Raw genomic sequence first — 18688 nt, 5'->3', positions numbered from 1 at the left:
TTGTCAACAGGAGCTGCCTGTGGTCCCTCCCCAGCTTCTTCCCCACTGGCTGCTGGGGCCTGTGTATCCCAGTGTCCTCAGGCAGCCTCCCCCTCCCCCTAACAGCCTTCCCCACTCACAGCCACAGTCTGTGCAGCTTTTATTTCAATCAAGAAGTAATCAAATCTATATACAGTCTAAAAACAGTAGAAAAGGTGAGTAAAAAGGCCTGCAGTCCATCTGGAGTGGGGATGGAGGGTGGGCCTGGTGAGCGTCGTACCTGGCACCCAGAGCAGGGCTGGGCACTGTCCTGGCAGTGACAACGACAGGGCCAAGCAGAGGGGGGGTCCCTGGGCGCAGGGCAGGGAGGGCACTGCCTGACTGGCTGGCTGAGTCTGCCTGCCTGTCCCACAGGGCAGGCAGGGACCCCGAGACCAGCCATGTGGCCAGCCTGACTTGGACAGGCCTAAGTCGGGCCCAGGGGAGACAAGACCCAGCCCGGATTCTGTTAGCAAGTCCAAACCTGCAGAGGAAAGGCTCTGTTTCAGGTTCCCCTTTGGCCATCCAGCCCCAAAGCCACCTGCAATTCATACTTGCCCTCCACTGCCACCCGCCCAGGGCTGCTAGCTCCTTGTGCCTCCTCTCCAGCTCCACACATGCGGCCCTTTGGATGGTCTGAGCCAAGGCGCTGACCTTCACAGTGCTGTCCACAGCTCCTGAGAAGAGCCGGCCCCGGGACACTGCCAGTGCCGTCACGCTGCCTTGGTGCCGCAGCAGGGTCTGTGTGCAGATCATGTTATCCATGCTCCAGACCTAGGGGTACACAGGACATGAGGACCTACCCAGGCTTGGCCACCTGCCCAAGGCCTCCCACTGTCACTAGGCCATCTCGCACCCTGAGAGACCGGTCGTAGGACGCGCTGAAGACTTTGGTCTGGTCTGGCGTTGAGATGACCGCCAGGGCATACACGGTGCCGACGTGACCTGTCAGGGTCCGCACCTGCTCCTTGGACTCGATGTCCCATACCTGAGGAGGGTGGCACAGGCAGGTTGGAGACACAGACAGGGGAGGACAGGGGCTCAGAATCAGGCCCTGCCCCTCGGCACCCACTCTTACATGGATGAGGTTCTCGTAGGTGCCACAGACAATGTGGTGATTCGTCACAGCGATAGAGTAGACGCTGCCACCAGACGTCTGTAGGACGTGGATGCAGTCGAGGGTCCGGATGTCCCAGATCTATGGGCAAGCTCAGGCCACTTGGTCCCAGGCCAGGTGTCTCATCCCCTGGGCCTCTGGGGCTTTGGACACCATAGGTAGGCAACCCACCTACCACCCAGGGTGTGTGTGAGGGTCTCCCAGTGCTGGCTGGGTCAGGGCAGGGCAGGCAGAGCCCCTGGAAGTGGGCCTGGGAAAGGCCAGCGTCGGGAGGGGCGTACCTTGATTGTCTGGTAGGAGCCACTGTACAGGTAGCTCTGGGCGGCCACCAGGGCCCGCACCCAGTGGTTGAGGCCGGTGAGCTCCTTCTTCAGCTTCAGCTCAGTGCCCACGATGTCCCAGACCTATGGGAGCAGCCATGAGTACAGGCTGGGTCAGGGGGTGGGGGAAGGCATCCCCACCCGCTGCCCCGCACACATGTACCCCTCCTTGCCTGACCTTGATGGCCTTCAGGGAGCCGCTGAAGAGCATGTTGTGTGAGGACACCAGCGTACACACTGGGTTGTCATGGGCCCGGATCGTGTTCACCTTCTGCAGGTTCTGGATGTCCCACACCTGGCAGGAGGGAGGATGGGAAGCCTTAGGGACTGGCCCTGAGCCCAGCCCCCAGCAGCACAGCGAGCCTGGGGCTCTGAGATATGGGCAGGGCCCGGAACCCGCCTGCCCACCGGCCCCACTCACAATGATGGTGCAGTCTGCGGAGCCACTGTAGAGCTTGCACCTGGGGAAGCAAAGCCAAGGCATTGGGGCGCGAGAAGCCAGTGTTCTTGCTGTTGCTGCCCTGGCCAGGCTGAGGTGGTGCTGGCCACCAGGAACCAGCAGCTTGGGCCAGTACCAGGGCCACTGCTGCTTCCTTGAGCCCAGCCTGGGTTTTACTGTCTCAGGGAGGAGACCTTGAAAGTGGAGGCCCAGCACTTAGTGCCTGCCTGGCACATGTCTGACAGCTGAGCTGGGGGGTAATTACCCCTGTTAGCGCTGCTGGCAGTCAAGCTGTTACTTCCTGTGAGCCAGCATCTCTCTCTCTCACACATACACACTCACACACCCACAACATGAAGCCTCCTGACACGGGACAAGAGGGAAAGTCTAGAAGGGACATTCTGGGGGAAGAGAGGATGCCCACACTGGCTGCTCTGTGGTGCAGTGTCCTTTGGGCTTTGGCTACAGGCCAGCAGTAGCTGAGCTCCTGCCTCCACTCTCTGGTAGTCCCACCTGTCTGTGGCTGCCTGAGGCACTCCAGGGCCGGGGCTGTGCTCTGTGAATGTACAACTTCAGAGATGAGAAGCCCACATGCTGCCACCCAGTGACTCTGCCCCGCTCAGGGTCAAGGGTTTCTCACAGGAGGGGCAGACACAGCCGCTCTAGGAAATGTGTGGCCATAGACTCCAGCTTGCAGTCCATGGCGCAGCAGCACGAGGGCCCTGCAGTCAGCGGCTGCACCTGTGCCTGCACTCACCCCTGGATGCAGAGAGCGAGCACAATGCCGTCATGGCCCTCCAGCGTCTTCTGGCACTTGTAGGTGGTACACGTGTCCCACACCTGCAGAGACCGGGGCATCAAGCCAGGTCCCAGAGGCCTGAGCCCAATGGCAGGGATGACATGAGGCACGGGGGAGGGGAGAGAGCCCTGCCCATGGGAAGGCCTTTGCCCACCCCTGCCCTGCCAGTCTGCTGAGCTCCAGACAGGACCCTGCCCACCTTGATGGTCTTGTCAGAGGAGCCGCTGAAGAGGAGGTCCCCCATTGAGTAGACGCAGAGACACCAGACAGGGCCCTGGTGGCCCACGAAAGTTCCTTTGCACTTGAAGATCTGCTGTGGGTCATAGGCTGCAGAGAGATAGGGGGAGCTGGTAAGGGACCTGTCGGGGCCTCGGGGACGGCAGCAGGAGCAGCAGTGGGCCCGTACTCACATCCTAGGATGCCCATGTTCAGCCGTGCATTGATGTGGGACAGCTCGTCCTGCAAGGCCAAGAGCAGAACAGAGGGTGGGGCACGGCAGGGGCAGCAGTAGCCCTCCCCAGCACAGACACTTAATCCTGAGAGGGAACAAGCCTCCCACTAGGACCCAAGCTGAGACAGTCTCATGTCCCCCACCCCACCCAACTTCCCTGCATCTGGCCCCGCCTGAGACCCCTGCCTGCTCACGTTCAACATGGACGCATCCCTCCGGAACTCCATGAGGTCCTCGCTGAGCTTGCTCTGGTTTTCATCCAGGACATCTGAGCAGCCGGGGAGAGGGTGTCAGGGACCAGGAGGAAGGGTTTCACCCTGCCCCCTCCAGGCCAGGCTCTCACCAAACTTGAGCTCCAGGCTCTTCTCCAGCTGGTCAATCTTCTCCGAAAGCTTGCCCAGCATGGAGCGCAGGAAGGCGATCTCCTGGTCCTTCTGGGCCAGCGCCACATGCATCTCATGGAAGCGGTCGTCTGTCTGCTGCAGGAATTCCTTTAGGCCCTCAAAGCGGCAGGTCTCCAGGTGCGTCTCATACGTATCCTGGTTTCCAATGAACGTGCACCTGGAGGCATAGAACGGCTGCCCTGCCCACCTGCCCACCTGCCCACCCAGTGGGACCCTTCCCTCTGCCTCCCTCAACCCCAAGAATCTCTTGAATCCTACCTACTTCAGTGCCAAACTCTCCACACCTGCATGCCCGCCCATCTATCTTGCTTCCACCCAGCCATCCAATCACTTCATTCCTGCTCAAGGGTTCCTCCCCCACCTCATGGCTTCTGCCCTAAAGAGCCAGCTGCTGCCTCTTCTTCCACCCCCACCTCCCCTCTGCTCTCAACTCCACCTGTGCTGGTCCTTCTGCTGGAAGCCCTCACACCCAGGTCTTTGCCCGACTTCTGCCCCCGCATGCATTAGTTCTCAGCTCAAGCCTTCCCGGACCACCCCCAGCACCCTGACCGCTTTGTCCCCTCTTGTTCCCACGGGGCTCAGGTCTCCTTCTCGGCACCTGTACCTCGGGTTGTAATTACACAGTCGGTAGTGTGGCTCCCGCTAAGGTCGTCTCCCCAGCACCCGGCACACAGGCAGATCTCAATCAAGGTTTGCTGAAGGAGGGACTGTGAATGCCAGCCCCGGCCTGCCCACCCCCTCCAGCCCATCTGCCCCCACCCTGGGGGCAACCCCGGGGCAGCCCCGTGCACCCACCCCCGCCCACTCACCCGTACTTGGAGTGGGGACACTTGATGTGCTCGCACTCCTTGAGGTGGGCCTCCAGGTTCATCTTGAGGAGGGGTGGGCAGCTGGGGTTGTTGGGACACCGCACAGGCCTGTAGTCACAGCTGCCCTCGTGGTCCCTAGGGGAGGTGGGACATGGTGGGGCGCGGGCTGAGTCCCCAGAGGCACCGGTTTTCGGTACCCCTGGTGGGTGGGGAGCTGGGGAACCACGGAGGCACTTACTTCCGGGCACTGAGCTTTATGGTGAAGGGGCACCCTCGGGGGTCCACCTCGAAAACAGTGGGCTTCCCACCCGCTGCCGCCCGACAGCCGTGCCTGCAGTGGATGAAGAGCTCGCCGATCTGCTCGGCCACCGCAATGTTGTTCACCACCACCGTCAGTTTGGCGTTGTCCACAGGACACTTCTCTGGGGAGTAGGGCATGATGACCCCACGGCCCACCCAGCCACCCCCTCTCCTGGCAGCTCTGCCCCAGGCACTGTGGCCAGGCTGCGCTAGGAGAGACTGTTCCCTAGTGACTGGCAGGCTTGGAACTGCACACCCAGTGGGTGGGCTCAGCCTCTGTCAGGGGCCTAGCGCACCCATCTGCCTTCCCATCTGGGGCACCCAGAATAGGAAAGGGGTGCACAGCTGGGTCACCGAAATTGACCAGCAGGTGAGCAGGTCGAGACAGAGTATGGAGACGGCCAGCTCTGGGCCCAGCTGCTAAAGCCTGAGGCGGCAAGGCAGACAGCCTTGACAGTGAGGGCAGCACTGCCAGAGAGCAGGTGCTAAACCCAGGAAGCCCGCCCACACCTGCCATGGGGAGGGCATTGAGCCTGGGAGGCCCTGCTTGTGGGTCTCACTGCTCTGCTCACCAAGGTCTTGAACTCATCTTAAGCCCGGCCTGAGCGGCCATCCAGAAACCACCACCATGGGCAGGACTGCAGAGACACTGCAGCCAGGGGCACAATCAGTGCTGGGCCTGGGCCGGGACCTCTGCGGAGGGACCTTCCCCCGAGCTGGGAACACAGTGGCTGAGCCTGGGCTAAGAGGGACCTACCTGACTTCAGGGCGCATCTTCGACAGAAGGTATGCTGTGGAGACAATGGGCAGATTGGGATGCAACCTCAGAGTTGCCCTGACCCCGTGCCCACTGCAAAGAGCAGCTCCTGGGTGGCCAGACCAGGCCTGTCCTGTGACGGAGGCCAAGGCAGCCCACCGGCCTCACAGTGGTGCACAGGCTGGGGAGAGGGCAGGCTGGGCAGGGAGGGCAGCCTCACCCCACACGTGGTGATCACAGGGTCCTTGAAAACACTGCAGCAGAGCTGACAGCATAGCTTCACTGACGGCTGCTCAGCAAACACCAGTGGCTCCTAGAACCAAGCAGGTCAGGTTAAGGGTGGGGCCTGGGGCAACTGACATGGGTGTGGGCACCTGGAGCACCCAGCCCTACCCCCTGTAGGCCCATACTGCCCTCCTGGGGGCGGAAGCACCTCTGCTGGGCTATGCCCTGAGAAGAGCCTGGTGAGGCCCAGGGGTGGGCCTGAGTTCCAGGGGACCTGAGCAGGAAGAACCCCTCCAGCCATGCCCTCGCCAGCTAGCACCTACCCGTCCCTGGGATGGAGGCCCCACCTTCCCTTCCCAAAGCTGCTCTCTGGGCAGCCTCTGGGGTGGGGAATGAGAGGAACATGCCTGGGGGACTGGGCCTGGTCCCTTGAGTCTCTCATGTGGACCAGGGCCCCAGCACAGTGAGGGTCCCCTCCGGGCCATCACACCTACCGGCTCCTCCTCCTCCTCAGGCAGCGAGAATGTGGACCGCAGGGACATGCTGGACTCCGAGTGCAGGGAGCGGACAGAGATGGCCGAGTCAGAGCGGCGTGGGGTGCTGATGGGGGGCTGTGGTGCAGATACAGGTGGCTGTCAGCCAGCAGGAGGGTGGGGCCCCAGGGCCACCCCGTCCCTGTGGGTGCTCACTCTGTCCACCGGGCCCCGCCTGTGCCTGGGGAGCTGGTGCAGTGCCTAGGCCCCCGCCTGCCTGGCGGTCCCGGCCCTGTTGTGGGGATGCCTGCTCACATCTGCCAATTTTCTTTGTGTAAATGGAGAGACTTCCTGCTATTCAATTCTACGAGGACGTGCTAGGCCTGCTTCCTGCTTCCCGTGAGGGAATGTGGGCCGCAGAGGGGGCACTTCCACCAGCCAATCCCAGGCAGCCACAGCCCCCAGACTGCTGGAGGGAACGGAGGGGAATGCTGGCTGGGAGAGGCTGCAGGGCTCTATGTGCCTGCTGGTCTCCGCTGCCCACCTGGCCTTCCTGGCCAGGGACACTAGCACAGGCCAGTGGGGCTCCCAGGGAAAGTGGAGACACCATCACCAAACCCCAGCCAAGCTTCTGACTGCAGGAGGGAGGGCCACGAGTGCCTGTCTCTGCCTGAGCCACCAAAGACATGGATTTGGGGGGAGTCCCAGGGCAAGGGATACTGTCCCTTCCTCCCGTCTGGGGCGAGAACCCTCCAGAAGAGATCTGACAAGAGCAATCGCTCCCCACACTCCTCCCCTCCCACCCCGAAGCCTCATTCATACGCCATAAACCTCCTGCCTCGAAACTCAACCCACCTGTCCCCTCTTGGTCCCAGCCACTCTGGGGCCCAGCTGCCTGTCTGAGCCTCTGTGGGTGTGGGGACCATTGGAACAATCCCCTCCCCGCCAGCCCAGGGGACCCACTGCGGGCAGAGGGAGGCTGGCTGGGCAGTGCCAGCTCCACACAGAAGCCTGGCTAGTTTCAGGGCCTGGCTTCCCTGAGTGGGGGCAGCAGAAATCTTGGGCCCCAGCATGCCCGCAAAAGGCACCTCCTCAACCAGGGCAGTGCCCACCTGCCGTCATAGCATCCTGAGTGGCACGTTTGCATGGAAACGCCACGTGAGGAATGAGAAGGGAAAGTCAGAGGAAGTGAGTCAAATCATCCCTAGGGCAGCGATGGAAACCAGAGGGTGAGAGCAGGACTAGTGGGAGCTGGGCCAAGCACGTGGGGCCCAGCCCAGCTGTTTCCCCTACCCGCCTGCCCGCCTGCCTGCCTGCCCGCCTGACCCTTGAGGGGCTCTGCTCTTCCTAAGTGACAGGGCAGATGCTGCCGGGCCTGGGCTGGGGGCAGGGGAGCTAGCCCCAAACTATAGGGGCTAGGAGAAGGCCCAGCTCCTCGGGGCAAGCAGAGGGGTGGCCTGTGGGGGCCCAATAACCAAAGACAAGGTGCCCAGGTGGCCACAGCACACCTACCTCCTAAAGCCACCCAAACCCAAGGATTCCAGAAACTACTTCCCTCCAAGCCCGAGCGGGCTGGCGAGCCTTGTGTTCTCAGCCACACTCTCGTGGGCAGCTCAAAGGATGCGGAGACTGAGGCAGGCAGAACCCAAGGGAGTGTGGCATAATACATTTGCCTAGTGCTTAGAGAGGGCCCAGTGCAGCGCTAGGCAAACGAGTGTACTTGTTCAAATCATTAAAAATACTTTTTTTCTTCCTATTAAACAGGAAACAAAGGCTTGGCCATCCTGCATGAGAAGCCTTCGGTGCTGGGAGGCTAGGAGGGCTGGAGAGCCAGCCAAAGTCTGTCAGGTGCTCCGAGGGAGAGCGGAAAGCTGCCCCAGGAGAGGTCAGGGGCAGCGCCCATGCCCCAACCCCCGCCAGCTGGGCTGGCCTTTGCTTCCCCGGGGCCATCCCAGGGCCCAGAGAGGAGGGCCAGTGGACAAACAGGGAATGGTCACTGTGACACTGGCCACACAGCCAGGGAACTGACAGCCAGCCCCAACTCTGCCCTGAACCCCTTCCTCATTCCACAGAGCTGGCGACAGGGAACTCTCTGGCTCCTCAATGGTCAGCACAGGCGTCACAGGCCCCCTGTGCTGATCCCCCAGCTTGGGCCTGTCCATGTTTCCCCACCTGCTGAGTCCCATCTCCCTTGTCAGGGTCCCCAGACTAGGAGCTCCTGCCTCTACGCAGCAACCCACCCACTTGTCCTCTACTCAGCCACAGAGGACACTTTAAAACTGGGGGTCTGATCTTGTTACCCTCCTGTCTGAAGATTTTGTGGCTCCTAACTCTCCAAGATGGAGCCAAATGTGCCTTGTTCTGGCATGCAGGTGCCATCCCCTCCTGCCACCACTCAAAACCCCGCTGTGGGTGCTCAGGCCTCAAGGTGTCCCCACATGCTAGACCCTCCCACCTCAGTAGTTCACCTCACCCTCAGACCTGAGCTCAGGGTGCTCCTCGTGGCTGAGCCTCCACCTTCAGCCCCTCCTGAGACCTGGGCCTCAGGAAGGAAGGCTTGGCAGAGAGAAGACCCCTCCAACCCACCCCTTACCTGCCTGTGGGGTGGGGAGGGTGAGCAGACGCAGACCTACCATGCTGTCCTCCTCATCCCGCGGGGAGTAGGCAAGGGAGCTGGAGGAAGAGGGTGTCCTGCGGTGTTGTTTGTATGTGCTGGTCCCATCGGCTGCAAGAAAAAGACGGCTGAGATGCTGTGAGCGTGGGCTGTCGGGGGAAGCCTGACCACCGTGACCTCCTTCACAGATGGGCCAGTGTGGGGACAGAGGCTGGACTGGGTGTCAGGGAAAGTTTGGGTTGTCTTCCCAGGTCTAACCATTACCTGGAGCTCAACCACAGGGCTTGGCCTGCCCTGGACAGTCCCAGCGCTGAGCCCAGAAGCTCCCAGCCACAGCCCTGCCACTCCCAGGCAGGCCATGAGTAGGGTGGAGGGGTCTTCTCTCAGTCTCTACAAGGGACATTTCTCTGACCCTCAAGGTAACCCTGCCAGGTGGGTTCTCTGACAGCCTCAGTCCAGAGAAAAGGAGTGAGGCTGAGAGGTCCAAGGCCCTTCAGTGGGTACGTGGTGGGGCCAGGATGGCAGCCTCTTCCACCAACTCCTCCCCTGGTGTGGCCAGTACCAGGAGCCCACCAGAGGCCTTCTTGGCCTCCTCCAAGGAAGGCTGCTGGAGGCATGCACCCTCTTCTTCCTGCATGTCACCCCAGCTGCCCAGAGAAAACACTGGTCACGGTCCATATGGGAACAGAAGTCACCCTCATAGGCCCTGCAGGCGACAGCCAGAGGCCTAGAGTGGCCACCACTCGTCTTAGGCCGCAGCCAGGCCCAGATGTCACAACAACCAGCCCTGAAGGCCTGGGTTCATGGTCCAGGCTTCAACTGGCTGCCCTGTGGCTGGGCCTTAGTTTCCCTGTCTGGAATGAGAGGGCCCAGGTGAGGCGATTGTTCATGCCTGGTCACTAGCTCTGACTACCCCTGCCACGGAGGAGTTGCTGGGTGGGACAAGGGCGAGACAGGCCTCTGTCACTCTCCACCGAGCTAATGACTGCCATGACAGGGTGCTACATGGTTTCTAAAGGCAGATGAGAAATTAAGAAACAATTACTTGGGTGATGCGAATGGAGGGGATGTTTGTTTGCTTTTTCTTCAGAAAGGAGTATTTAAGAAAAAAAGAGGACTCTTTCACAGCCCCCAAGGGGGTCACCCAGCAGTAAAAAGGAGCCAGTGAAAAAGCAATTAAAAAACTAATTCGCAGCCGCAGCTGGTGTCCTCCTACGAGGGGGCAGAGTTCTGAAAAGGCAACAGAACACACGCTGCTCCCCAGAACCAGCAGCCCTGACCCAAGGGCCCTCCCCCTCATGTCTTCAGGAAAGAGGCCATGGCCGTGTGTGCTAGTTCCTCACCGCCCCCTCAAACACACAGTGCTGGAGCCTCAGTCATGGGACCAGACTCGAAAAAGGAGCCCGTGAGTACGTCTTACCACCTATCCATGCCTGGCAGGGTCCCTAGTCCTGACCTTTCAGGGGCTGCCAGGAGCCTGGGGTGGACGAGTCAGGGGTCACCTGATAAGGGATGGGTGTCCAATGCGATGCCGGGAAGTCAGGCAGCCCACCCGGAGGGGTGGCAGGCAGGTCTCCGGGAAGAAGGTAGGTGCAAGGGGATGCCAGGGTTGAGGGAGGAGGATGCGGCCGCAGGGAGCAGGATGGCGGGCTCCAGCCCAGCCCGGGTTGGCCTGGGCTCACAGGCTCACCTTTTGTGATGGTGGTGACAGCTGAAAAGGCGGGCCCAAAGGTGGTTTCCATTCTGGTCTGGAGAGAGAATGGATGAGACTTGGCCTTGACCCCACAGAGAATATGGACAGACACATGGACGTGCACTGACAGGCCTTCCCACCAATGCGCCTACACACACGCATATACTCGGACACACTGACCACACACACAGCACCAGCCCATCCAAGGGACCTCCAGGTTGGGAGGGAACTGCTCTGGAAGCTCTGGGTATGTGGGGTGTGCACAGAGGGAGACCCTCACCTGAGGGTGTCCCCTTACCCCGGTGGTGACGTCTGGGGTGGGAAGGTTGGTAGGCCCCCCGGAGAAGCGGTTGTAGCGGGCACTCTTGCCCGAGCTCATGCTCTAGAGAGACATCTAGGGTCCTCGGGCAGCGTCCCCTGTGGGTGGAGCACAAATGAGGGGCTTTAGAGACAGCAGCCAAGCCTCTGTCAGTTGGCCAGGGCTGCTCGCCACGGGCAGGGCTGCTCCCCACAGGCAGGCCTGCTCTGGCCGCCCTCTACCACCAATAACAAGCGTGGGTCCATGTGGGCAAAGTCCCTTCCCCGCCCTCTTGTCCCAGGTGTGCACAGGCCAGAGGAAAGGAGGAGGCCCCGGATGCAGGATGGCAGCTACCACTCAGTTCTACCTTCCTTTAAGGCTTAGCCCTTTGGAAAAGCCCACCAGCTCTGCCTCAGAGCTAGAGAGCCCCTCACCCCTGCTCTGTCTGCTTTTCTGGGTCCAAGGTCCGGATGTCCCTGGGGCCAAGGCTGGGTATACACAGCAAGACCAAGCCACATGCCAGGGCAGGTGTGGTCAGGCCCCAGCTAGCCCCAGTCTGCAGGATGGTGGAGACGCTGGTCACACCCTAGGAACCTGTCCGGTAACGTGACCAGAGCCCTGTCTCTCACCAGCCTCCGGACACAGAGAAAGCCCCTTTGGGTAGGGGAGGAAAGATGAGCTCAGATTCTCAACCTTGTGCAGGTCACTCACCCAGGAACCAAGGATGCCCTTTTGCCCCCCTCAGTGTGACTAATGTCTCATGGGCTAGGGTGACAGGGAGAAGGCAGAAGGGGAATCATCCCAGGCCCCCAGTGACTGCCATCCCCCATGAAGGAAGGAGCTAAGGTGGGCCCCAGGAGAGCTGGCCAGCCCAGGTGTACCCACAGACTAGGGAAGAGATTAGAAAGAAGAGGAGACACAGGCAGCAACTCACACTGAGGATGGAACCCCAGAGAGCTACTCCACTCCCGAGACAGCGCCCGCCCTCCGGTGGCCCTATCAGCAGGCACCTGCTCCAAGCAGTCTTCCAAATAGCAGGATCCACAGTAGTCTATAGCCAGGAGCACCGTCTCCCTCTATGGCAGTCGGCTGTGTTTAGTGCCAAGAGGCCCAAGCTTGAAGCCAAACTCCCCACAGGGAGGAAGGCCACATGCTCAGGAACACTGCCACCAAGCCAACTTGGGGTCCCTGCCTCAGGAGACCCCTAGCAGCATCCCCTGGACACCACACTATGGGCTCATCACCCGCCACCCAGCCTAGCCATCAGAACAGCATCAGGAACTCCTGGGGGAGGCTGGGCTCATTTTGCTCCCGGGAGCGGCATGGCAGGCAGAGGCCCAACTGCTGTGGTCTGGAGGTCCCACAGGACTGCAAGAGACTCCAGGCGGAAAGGGCTGCCAAGCCCCCTGCACTGTAGGAGAAGGCAGGAGATGCTCTCTGCCCCAACCCAGTGTGAGTCCAGCAGAGAGCAACTGCACAGTCCAGCTAGTTCTGGTACCTTCCCCACCAGGTCCTCCTGACCTGGTCCATTTAACAGCGTCCATTCCCCACACCAAGTACACCACTGCCATGCACTGTGACCTGGGGTCCACCCAGCAGTCCCCCAGCCTGGCCCACGGGTCTGCAGGGAGGTAGTGGGCTCATCCCCTGCTGTCTCCTCACCCTTCCCTCCCTGCTCACCCCTTCAAACACCGCTTGCACGCCACCCTCCCAAACTTTAAGACTCAGGCTTCAACAGGGCGGCTCTGGGCCCCCGCAGTTGGCACTGTTATGAGGCGCCTCCCGCCTCAGGGCTCTGAGGGCCCTGTGGGTCTGCCTAGATAGGGAATCCCGAGAGCTTGGCTAAAGCCTCCCTCTCCTGCCCACCACCCTCCCTGCTATGATTCAAGGGGCTTGGCTGTGTGCCCCAGCCCAGGCTCCCTGGTGGCCCATCCTCTCAGGGGAGAGAGAGGGGCTTTGGAGACTGGGCAGGGCTGAGCCCTCAGGCAGAGGTGTGCAATTGGTCTGTCCAGAAGCCTCACTTCCAGCTCCACTCCCAGCGCTGCTGTGGGTCTCCACGCCAAGCAGGAAGTCTCGGAGGCTGCCCTGCTTGGGGTGAGGACACCCGGGGTGGGGTGAGGCCTAGACAGCGGAAAACCTGGGAGCTCCAGGAATCGCCCCATCAGCATGTAAAGCTCCGCCCTTTGGGGAAACCCAAGGTTGGCTTCAGCCTCAGCACCACGGGGCGCCATGAGGGGTGGGTATCACAGGGAGGCCACTGGCTGACACTGACCTTGATTTTACAATCCATCCGCTCCCTTCACTGCAAGCTCCCAGGGCCAAGAGGCCAGCTGCTGGCTTCAGTGAGCAACACCCACGGTCCGGGTGGCCAGGACCCCAGCAGGCACTCCCCACAGGACCGGAGCCAGCCTGCTGGCCCCCGTGGGTGTCGTGTGCCCGAGTGCCTGTTGCTGCAGCCTGGGAGAGCAGGCGTCTGGCTGTCCTGCGCTCTGAAGTGAAGTAAACAGAAAGGCACGCAGGGCTCGCAGGGCAACATGCAAATCGGGCCGGAAAGTCCCCAGACGACCAATAGCGGTCAGGCCCACGGCGATGACACACGACCCGACCCGATGGGGGACGTACAAGACTGGCTGGGGAGTTAAGCTGAGTGAGGGAAGGAGGGAGGGAACCATTTCCCGGTTCACACGGGTTCAGTGTGTCGCCCTAGCCAGGGACCCAGGGGTGGGCGGGACACTGTGCGCCCCGCCCACCCGGAACACAGCGATTTCATCCAGAGCATCTCAGAATTGAGCAAGAAGCCCTCAGCCCTCCCTTGCCCTCAGGGAGGTCCCCAGGGGCTGCATTTTGCAATAACAGTCTTCCCCAGTATCTATTGGCCCTGGAGACCAAAACCCCAGGAACACAACAGCATAGCTCAGCGCTCCCCTAGCTGGGCCCAGCTGTCCTGGGGTTGTCCCCTGGCCCCCCAGGGGAAGAGGCCTCTTCCCCACAGTCAGCCTGAGGTTCTCAGTCAGACAGGAAGTTGTCAACTAGAGCCAGATTCCTTACCTATCCCAGAGCCCGGCCTCTCCCAAACTAGGAAAAGCCATGGGCTGTGCAGACTAGGAAGACCTGGTGTGGGGCAGGGTGAGAAAAGGCCCCGCCCCCACCCCCACAGTCCTGCCACCCTCCCTGCCAAGGCCCCCCCTGTCGGTTCTCAGGTACCTCAGCAGAACCCAGGGGAGGGACTCTCAAGGATTCTATCCATGAAAGAGAAAAGACCCCAGGCCATGATGGAGATGAGGCTGTCTGCCTTGGGTAAGGCTAGTGGGAGGATGGGACCCTCAGATGCTCAGGGTCTGTGCAGACCTCACCTCAGCCAGGGGTCAAGGCCCAGGAGTCTCTGTCCACTCACATCCATGTCTAAGGGACTTCTAGGGCCTGCAGTGCCCTGACTGCCCAGTGAGGAGCCAGAGATCTGCCTGAAATGCCCCAGCCATCCTGAGCCCCTTTTCAGGAAAGCCCCCCACCAGCTCCCTTCTCTGAGCAGTCTGCACAGGAGGGCAGCCCAGCTCCTTCGAAACCCTCCTCAGCCCATGCCCTGGAGGGAGCCCAAAGGGATCTGCTGGGGCCTCACTCTCAGGAATGTGGGACACGGCCCTCCTTTCCCTTGGGAAGTACCCAGAGGTGGTATAGATCAGACATTGCCAGGGTCTCTGCCTACTTGGCCTCAAGGCTGTCACCAGTGGAGCAGAGACCCAGGCTGGCCATGCTGGAGCTGGGGTAAGTGGGGTGGCCAGAGGCAGAGCCAAGCCAGGCCAGAGGCACCTTGAGGCAGCTCTCCCAACAACAGGCATGATGGGGTCCCCTGAATAGCACATGCTGAGCCAGCCAGGGGTAGACTGCCCTATAAACAGTCAGGGCACACTTTTGGGATACCCCAGGGAGGAGCCTGGATGGCTCAGGAACCCTCAGCCCTTCCTGCCACGGCCCTGGGTGGCCAAATGGCGGGACTGCAGCCAGAGCTCCAGGTGCAGCCCTCGCATCACCTGCAGACCGCACAGCCCCAGGGTCATCCCCTGCCTAGGACCCCCTGGCCCAAGCCCAGGCTGGGCTGCCAAATCCTACAGAGACAGGCCTGGTTGCCATAGTGAAGCCAAACACATTTCCCTCAGCAGTTCCTTGGCGTCCCCTTAATATGCTTTTTCCATTCCAAACAGGCAGAGTGTGCTGTCAGGGATCCCCCAGAACCTCAGCAGGCCCTGGTCTGAGGCCTGCCGGGCCTCCCCTCCCTCCCAGCACTCAGGACAGGCCTTTGCCCTCACCTCTGCATCCTTCCCTTGGGACCCACAGCCCAGACTCCATGGAGGCTTCAAAGCGCCTGACCAGACTGCTATGGCCTCCCCTCCCCAGGCTCTGCCCCCTTGGACCCTCCCCCAGCCTCCTGGCCTTTCCTGTCCAGGTCCAGCCTCTGCAGCACCCAGGGCCATCTCTGCTAGACGGAGGGGGTCTCTCCTGCTCTGTGGCCTGGCCTTAACCCCTACTTGGAATGCCTTCGCTTCCCCACCTGCCCCTTGGGGCCAGCCTCATCTCTCTGTCCTTTTTTCCCCCATGTACAGGATGGAGACCTGGCCCAGCTTGGGGACATCCAGAAGGCTTCCTGGAGGAAGGGGTTGGCCAGATCCAGAGCAGGGAATGTTCTGGGAAGAGATGGCATTCATCCTCCTATCTCAGTGCCTGGCTACAGGGCTCCTTTTTCTGCCCACACTCTCCCTCCAACTCAGTGCCCAGCCTAGCCCTGACTGCAGGGGCAGAACTGGGAAGCATGTGCATGTCCCTGGCTGTCCTAAATCAGGGGTCTAAACTCATAAAAACAGGTCCTGGGCCTTTGCCCAAGAGCCAAGCAGCGGGCAGTGGCTAGGCCTGGTCTATACCTACAAGTCCCCCTGGCCATTTTCTCATTGCTTCCTGCGTGGCTTCTGTCGCTTGTGTGTCTTCCTACTTGCTTCTCTGGAGAAGTCAGGGAGTGCAGCCCCAGTCCCTGGGCCAGATCCAGGTCTGGAGGTGCCCCATGAGCTCAGAGGGCAACAATCTTGCCTGCCCACTCCTCTGTCCAGCCCACGTCATCCAGCCCTTGCTGCCCCATCACCACTCTGGCTGGCACATTCCTCCGGCTCCTGCCACCTGGATGCCCTCCCAAGGTGCTCTTGGGATTATTCACCCCCTAAAAGGCTTCCAAACAGCCTGCTTCCTCCTGCCCAGGGTGGCCAAGTGCCAGGTGTGCACCATGACTTTAGCCCCAGCCCCCAGGGCCCATTTCCTGCTTCGTCTGCCCCACCTGACTCCGTGCTCCTCCAGGGAGTGACCATATCTCTTCTGCTCCAGGGCCAGTGCATGAGGGACACTGGGGGCATCTGTCTATAGGGGCTGGTGGGCCTGTCTTCAAGGGTGCCTCCTGCATAAGCTGGCCTGAGGCCTGAAGGCCTAGGTGCCCACCCATGAACAGACCTGAGTTCAAATCCCACCTCTGCCACTTAACGGCTATGTGACTTTGGGCCAGCTGCTTGCCTGTGTGGTCCTCAGAGTTCTCATCCATAAAAATGGAGTGGATGTACCAGGTCTGGAAGGAACTGTGAGAGATGCCACATGAGTCAATAGTGAAGGCTCTGCTGACAGCAGCTTCTCTTGGAGAACTGAAGATGGAGGCTGAGAGCCCATGCCAGGGACATACAGCCAGTGAGAGGTCACTCCATTGCTGCCAGCAAACCACAAGGCCCCACTGTGCACTTAAGCCAGCCCCTCACGCAGCATGCTAGCCAGCAACTGAATCACAGTGTCTGGGCTGCCCAAGCCTCCCAACCTCGGCTCTTCAACTGCATCTTCTTCCATTTCCCAAACTGTCCATTCCTTTGTCCTGCCAACTGGCCAAGGGTCACACCCACTGCCTGCCAGGCCCTATCCTAGAGAGAGGGGACGTGGTGACAACTAATCATGAGTCTGACCCTAGAGAAGCTGGGAGCCCGGTGGGGGAGGCCAAGGGTCAGAAGTACTACTACGCTCTGTTCAACATGACAAAGGCACTTTTCTGTGGGGGCCTGTTCCTCCTAAGTCAGTTCTGAAGACCCTGATCTTTTTCATTCATTTCCTGGAAGATCATGACACACAACCATAGTGGACTTACTCCATAGGGACCCTAAGTTCAAGACCCTCCTTCCTGGCCAGTTGTCTCTTTCAGCCAGGCTGTCCAGTCTCTGCTTTCCCCCAGAAGGAGGTTATGGTTTTCTGGAGATAGTGCTGCTATAGGATTCAGGCACCCTGAGACACAGGGACTGGGGTTTCCATGGAGAAATTTGAATGCCCAGAGAAGTGGAAGTGGGGATTTATGACAGAGAGAAGGGGTGTGGGAAGGAAGAGGCCCAAAGAGAAGGAATGGGAGGAAGGCCACACGCTTGGCCAAGGCCAAGGGGCAGGCAGCCCCCAGGAGAGGTGGCCTGCATTGGGGGGTAGGGGTCTGAGGGATAGGAGAAGGGTGGGCAGACAGGCTGGGCAGCACAGAGCTCTAAGCAAGGGATGCAGCAAAGCAGGGTGGAACCCTTCCCCCTAGGGCAGGGTGTGATCCAGCGAGACACCAGACTCAGCCCCAGCTTACTGCCCTGACCTGGCTCAAGACAACCAGGCCCAGGCAGCCAGACCCAGTGAGGACTCGGAGATGAGGGCCCCACCCCAATCTCCACTGCACACCAGCTAGCCTCACTCTCTCCTGTTTCCCCACTGAAGCCAGCAGTCCATCCTCCACATACAACCAGAGGTTCTTTATTAGACTCAGATCTGATGCCACTCTCCTGTGCTTGAGTCCTCCAACTGCCTCCTTTGTAAGCACAAGACTATCCACGTCCTGCACCCTAGTCTGGCCTCATCCAATTCACCTCTCACCACTTTAACAGTACTCGCTGGTGTACACTGAGCTTTCTCACTCTGGGCCTTTGCATATCTTTCTACCTCTGCCCGACAAGCTCTTTCAGCAAGACACACTGCTCTTCTCAAGACAGGCTGCTTGCTGTAGGTGTTCCCTCCCCAAGCCATTCAGGAGTCCCCTACTGGGGACTCTTTTTCTCAATGCCCTGTTTCTTTTTTCATAGCACCTATCACAATTTCTCGTGATCATGTCTGTGTATTGTCAATCCCTCCCCCAAATCTAAATCACCGGTTCTTAAAGTGGGAACGCTTGGAAATGTCTGGAGACATTTTTGGTTGTCATATTGCGGGTGGGGAGGCTACTGGTATCTAGTGGGTGGAAACCAGGGATGCTTCCCAACACCCTAAAAAGCACAGCAGGGAATGATGGGCACGAAGTGTCATGAGTGGCGAGGTTGAGAAACCCTGCACGAGATAAGCCTAGGAGAACTGGGACCACAGTCTCCCAGAGCCTCCAACAGTGCTGGGCACCTGGCGGCGATCAGTAAACGCAGGAAAAAGGAATGAATAAAGGAGAGAATGAAGGAAGCGAGCGTGCGATGGACCAGCTGATAAACAGACGTACCTACAAGACAGACCCTGGATTGCCTCAGCCCCGCCCCCTAGGCCCGACCCCCTCCCCAGACCCCAGCACGCGCCCCCCGTCCCACCACGCGGCACCGAGGCGTAAGCCCCAGGCCTGCACGCCGCGCGGACACTTACCCGCCCGTGGCCGCTCGGGAACGGCAGCGCCACCCCCCCGTTTCATCGTGCCCCCTCGGCCGCTGGCCGGGAAAGGGACAGGACGCTCGAGCCGGAAGCACTCAGGCGCTGTGTCCGCCGGGACTTGTAGTTGCCAGGCTCTCCCAGCCCCCGGCGGCCGCCTTACGCGAGACTCTTCAGAAACTACGACTTCCGGCGGCTCCGAAGTAGCGGGGTAGGATTGGTGGCTTCAGAATCACTCTATGTTGCAGATCGGAGCCTGATGGGCTATGTGTATCCGTCGCTCACAGTTAGATTCAATGGCCTCTGCAAAAG

General features: G+C 60.4%; 1 protein-coding gene across 7 annotated transcripts; it reads right to left on the bottom strand.

The window, feature by feature from the left end:
* Window positions 1-122: 122 nt before the first annotated feature.
* Window positions 123-18631, bottom strand: TRAF7 (TNF receptor associated factor 7). 7 transcript variants are annotated; one of them, XM_031687070.2, is made up of 22 exons: window positions 18374-18631; window positions 12990-13206; window positions 10700-10836; window positions 10417-10474; window positions 8746-8837; window positions 6134-6250; window positions 5635-5727; window positions 5415-5448; window positions 4596-4779; window positions 4358-4492; window positions 3488-3705; window positions 3339-3412; window positions 3104-3152; window positions 2893-3020; window positions 2652-2734; window positions 1877-1916; window positions 1634-1750; window positions 1417-1539; window positions 1097-1216; window positions 875-1006; window positions 673-792; window positions 123-502 (listed from the first exon to the last, which is right to left on the bottom strand). In XM_031687070.2, the coding sequence occupies exons 3-22, from the start codon at window positions 10796-10798 to the stop codon at window positions 488-490; spliced, it is 2031 nt and encodes a 676-aa protein (XP_031542930.1). In that variant the 5' UTR covers window positions 10799-10836; window positions 12990-13206; window positions 18374-18631; the 3' UTR covers window positions 123-487. The 7 variants fall into 7 exon arrangements, with proteins under 7 accessions (XP_031542930.1, XP_031542931.1, XP_015094731.1 ...); XM_031687071.2 differs by having other exon boundaries at window positions 10718-10836; XM_015239245.3 differs by lacking the exon at window positions 12990-13206.
* Window positions 18632-18688: the final 57 nt, after the last annotated feature.

The sequence above is a fragment of the Vicugna pacos genome, chromosome 18 (assembly GCF_048564905.1).
Source record: "Vicugna pacos chromosome 18, VicPac4, whole genome shotgun sequence".
Lineage (NCBI taxonomy): Eukaryota > Metazoa > Chordata > Mammalia > Artiodactyla > Camelidae > Vicugna > Vicugna pacos.
The sequence above is the reverse complement of the archived record's forward strand: the minus strand, read 5'-3'. Positions and strand labels throughout refer to the sequence as shown.

Excerpts from the sequence above, each read along its gene's own strand:
- TRAF7 (XM_031687070.2), bottom strand. The coding sequence starts at position 10,798 with ATGAGCTCGGGCAAGAGTGCCCGCTACAACCGCTTCTCCGGGGGGCCT. Across the intron at positions 8,838-10,416 it reads TGTCACCACCATCACAAAAG|CCGATGGGACCAGCACATAC; the intron begins GTGAGCCTGTGA and ends TTTTTCTTGCAG. Across the intron at positions 4,493-4,595 it reads ATAAAGCTCAGTGCCCGGAA|GGACCACGAGGGCAGCTGTG; the intron begins GTAAGTGCCTCC and ends CACCTCCCCTAG.